The sequence below is a fragment of the Glossina fuscipes genome, unplaced genomic scaffold, assembly GCF_014805625.2.
Source record: "Glossina fuscipes isolate IAEA_lab_2018 unplaced genomic scaffold, Yale_Gfus_2 51547, whole genome shotgun sequence".
Taxonomy (NCBI): domain Eukaryota; kingdom Metazoa; phylum Arthropoda; class Insecta; order Diptera; family Glossinidae; genus Glossina; species Glossina fuscipes.
Genome location: NW_023999613.1, coordinates 1 through 2,819, shown reverse-complemented (window position 1 = coordinate 2,819; position 2,819 = coordinate 1). Strand labels below are relative to the sequence as shown.

Sequence of the window (2,819 nt, the reverse complement as noted above, 5' to 3'; positions counted from 1 at the left end):
TCAATATTTATTCATTCCAGTCTAAATTTCTGAGCCTTTAAGCTGCGGCTAAATTTTTAGTTAAAAAAAAAAATGAAATTTTTTTAAGTTTTAAAAGGTTAGTTTTGGCGAAAATTTTTTCCATGGCTATGAATACGAATTGTAAACGTTTTTTCTTCTGCTCCTCTAGAATCTAAATTAATAAGTCTCAAAATGTGTGATCCTTGCTGTGCACCTTTTGAGGTAAGTGATATCAAATTGTGGAAATTTTAAAAATTTCCATGAGAAAAATTTTAGTCTGTAAGCATCAAATAAATTTAGAGAAAGAAATGCTAGCAAAAGCAAAATCTGATCTATTCCACCCAAACTCCGGTCATCTATCATCCAAAATTCGAAATCGATCGCCATAATTGATGCAATATGAATACGAATGCGAGTGTAGTGCTCGCCGAAATGTTACACAGGCGCTCAACTGGATGCTGTACCTCAATGTGCGCCACGAATTGCGCCTCCAAACCCGAAATGTTTAACAGTCCAGCAACCGCCAAGATTAATATGCAAGAAACGTGTAGTGTTTACGGAAAAAGTTGTACCTGAGCCAATGGTCGTTAACCGTTGCCGTCAAATAAAAATACCCAAAGTTGTTGATACTGCGAGGGTTATAAAAGTACCAAAATTGACTTGGGTCTCCCAAATGGTACGAGAAACTAGAGTTATCTACTATCCATCTATGGTACCTGATCCATACGTAGTTTGCTATCCTAAACGTATATGTGAACCTAGAGAAGTTTGTCAATCTATATTATGTCAACCGAAGCCCCAAACTATCGATATACCGCCGCCAAGAGGATATTGCTGCTATCTGACTGGGCCGATAAATTATAAGCCAAGCGCCGCTTGCCCACCTTGCCCGATGGGTCCATCTTCGCCCTGTGGACCGTGTGTGCCACTGCCGTGCTTTTCAACAAGCCAATACCCATTGCGGCCCATGCGGACCTTGTGATCCGTGCGGACCTTGTGGCCCTTGTGGTCCATGCGGACCTTGCGGGCCTTGCAGACCTTGTGGCCCTTGCGGCCCCTGTGGTCCTTGTGGACCTTGTGGACCCTGTTTAGCACCTTATTGTGGGCCTTGCGGAATGACTTCAGGCCCGTATGTACCAACGCCTTGTGGGCCTTGTGATCCTTGTGGACCATGTGGTCCTTGTGGCCCCCGTGGCCCTTGTGGACCTTGTAGGCCATGCTTCCCGGGTTGCCCTTACGAGGCTCCCGAATGCGGACCATGTTACCCCTGCTTTCCAACGCCCTGGAATAACCACTGTGGATCTTGCTCACCTTGCAGTCCTCAAGTGCCTTGTACACCTTGTGGTCCATATCCGCGCAGTTGTTGTGGGCGATCTTTCATAAGTGTTGTCGCTCTCCGAGTTTTTTTATCTTTGACAAAAAAACAAATATACAAATTAAAAATATGTCGTTGCACTCTTCTAGAAAGATGCAACTGTCTCGTGGATCTGGTATGCCACCTTCAGCTAAGGGTGGGCACATCTTGGTGTTGGTGAGCATGGTATTGGCTTTGGGGCTCCACATTGCGGATTGGATAATCCACAGTAAGCCAAGTTGCCATTACGATTACCATTGCATCCTCCTGCACGACGATTATTTTTATTTTTCTTCTTAATCACACCCATAGTCATATTGGCATACCGTAGAGGAAACGAACTAGGGCAACAATTAGATGTTGGGAAAGACATACAAGCTGAACGGCCTTGGCACAGCGAACGTCGGCATTTATCTTGCAGACCGTTACGTTTAATACAATCGCATGTCGCATACATAATGCCACAACGCAATTCGCGACTACGACAGGCTTTAGGCTATAAAAACAGAAGAAAACTATTAGTTTTCGATGAAAAAGTGGTATCGAACGATTGGTATCGGGCCATGACTGGCGCTCCGGTATGCCAAGGTGGATAGTCTCAAGGTGGAATACACCTTGATAAGGGGCGCGAGACAGTTGCATCTTTCTAGAAGAGTGCAACGACATATTTTTAATTTGTATATTTATATTTGTATATAATTGCCGTAGATTTTTAATGATTCTTCATAGAAAAGAAGAATCGTAACAGGTTGATTTTAATGTTAAACACACTAACACTCACATATACATATACATACTGTTTATATGAACCTATATATTCTTCTCTAAACTACAAGAAATAATCTTACATAAACTGTAATACCATGAAGTAATTCTACGCTATTTTCATTCTGGGTGTAAATATAAAACAGGAAGAGGTGTAATTCCTAGAGTCCCTACGGGTAGAAGAACACCTTTGCAGCTTGTTTAAGAATTTTACGGTCATTTTCGACAAAGCAGGAGTCGCTTAGACTTCTAATTGTCACTTCCAGTGGAGCGAGCTGATTTTCTCTTGCGGAAATCATAAGCTGAATGATTAATTTCTAAAAATTTGTAAAGAAAACTTGAAATCTTTACCTGCCCACAATAATTGTTTGAAAATTCTGTGGGTGGAATAGTACGAAAATTTAATCCATTAAATAATTCGAAAGACTTATAACTAATTCTTGTAAAACGCATATCAAGTAAATATTTTCGCCTATAGAGAGAGCCTTGGTTTAAAGTCTCACTTTTTGATCCATATGCTCTAATTAATTAATTTTTATCAAATTTTCTTTCTTAATATTCGTGTTATTGTGTGGTGTGGGTATAGTTAATCTAAATTCGCAGCGCTGCCCATCATACGCCATAATAATGCAAAGAGTCAATTTGATTATTTGAAAGCATAACTTATTACGAGGTGTATTTAAAGATCCTTTGCGATCTC

The 2,819-nt window shown here is 40.7% G+C and overlaps 1 protein-coding gene and 1 pseudogene across 1 annotated transcript; one reads left to right on the top strand and one right to left on the bottom strand.

Moving 5' to 3' along the window:
• Positions 1-192: 192 nt before the first annotated feature.
• LOC119643067 (DBF4-type zinc finger-containing protein 2 homolog) lies at positions 193-1,361 on the top strand (the record flags this gene model as incomplete). The annotated part of the gene is given in 3 exon segments (XM_038042416.1): positions 193-222; positions 422-957; positions 959-1,361. Coding segments are annotated over 3 exon segments (969 nt in total), but the record flags the coding sequence as incomplete, so codon positions are not given.
• Positions 1,362-1,406: 45 nt separating this feature from the next.
• On the bottom strand, positions 1,407-1,811 carry LOC119643068 (annotated as a pseudogene).
• Between the last annotated feature and the right edge of the window lie 1,008 nt (positions 1,812-2,819).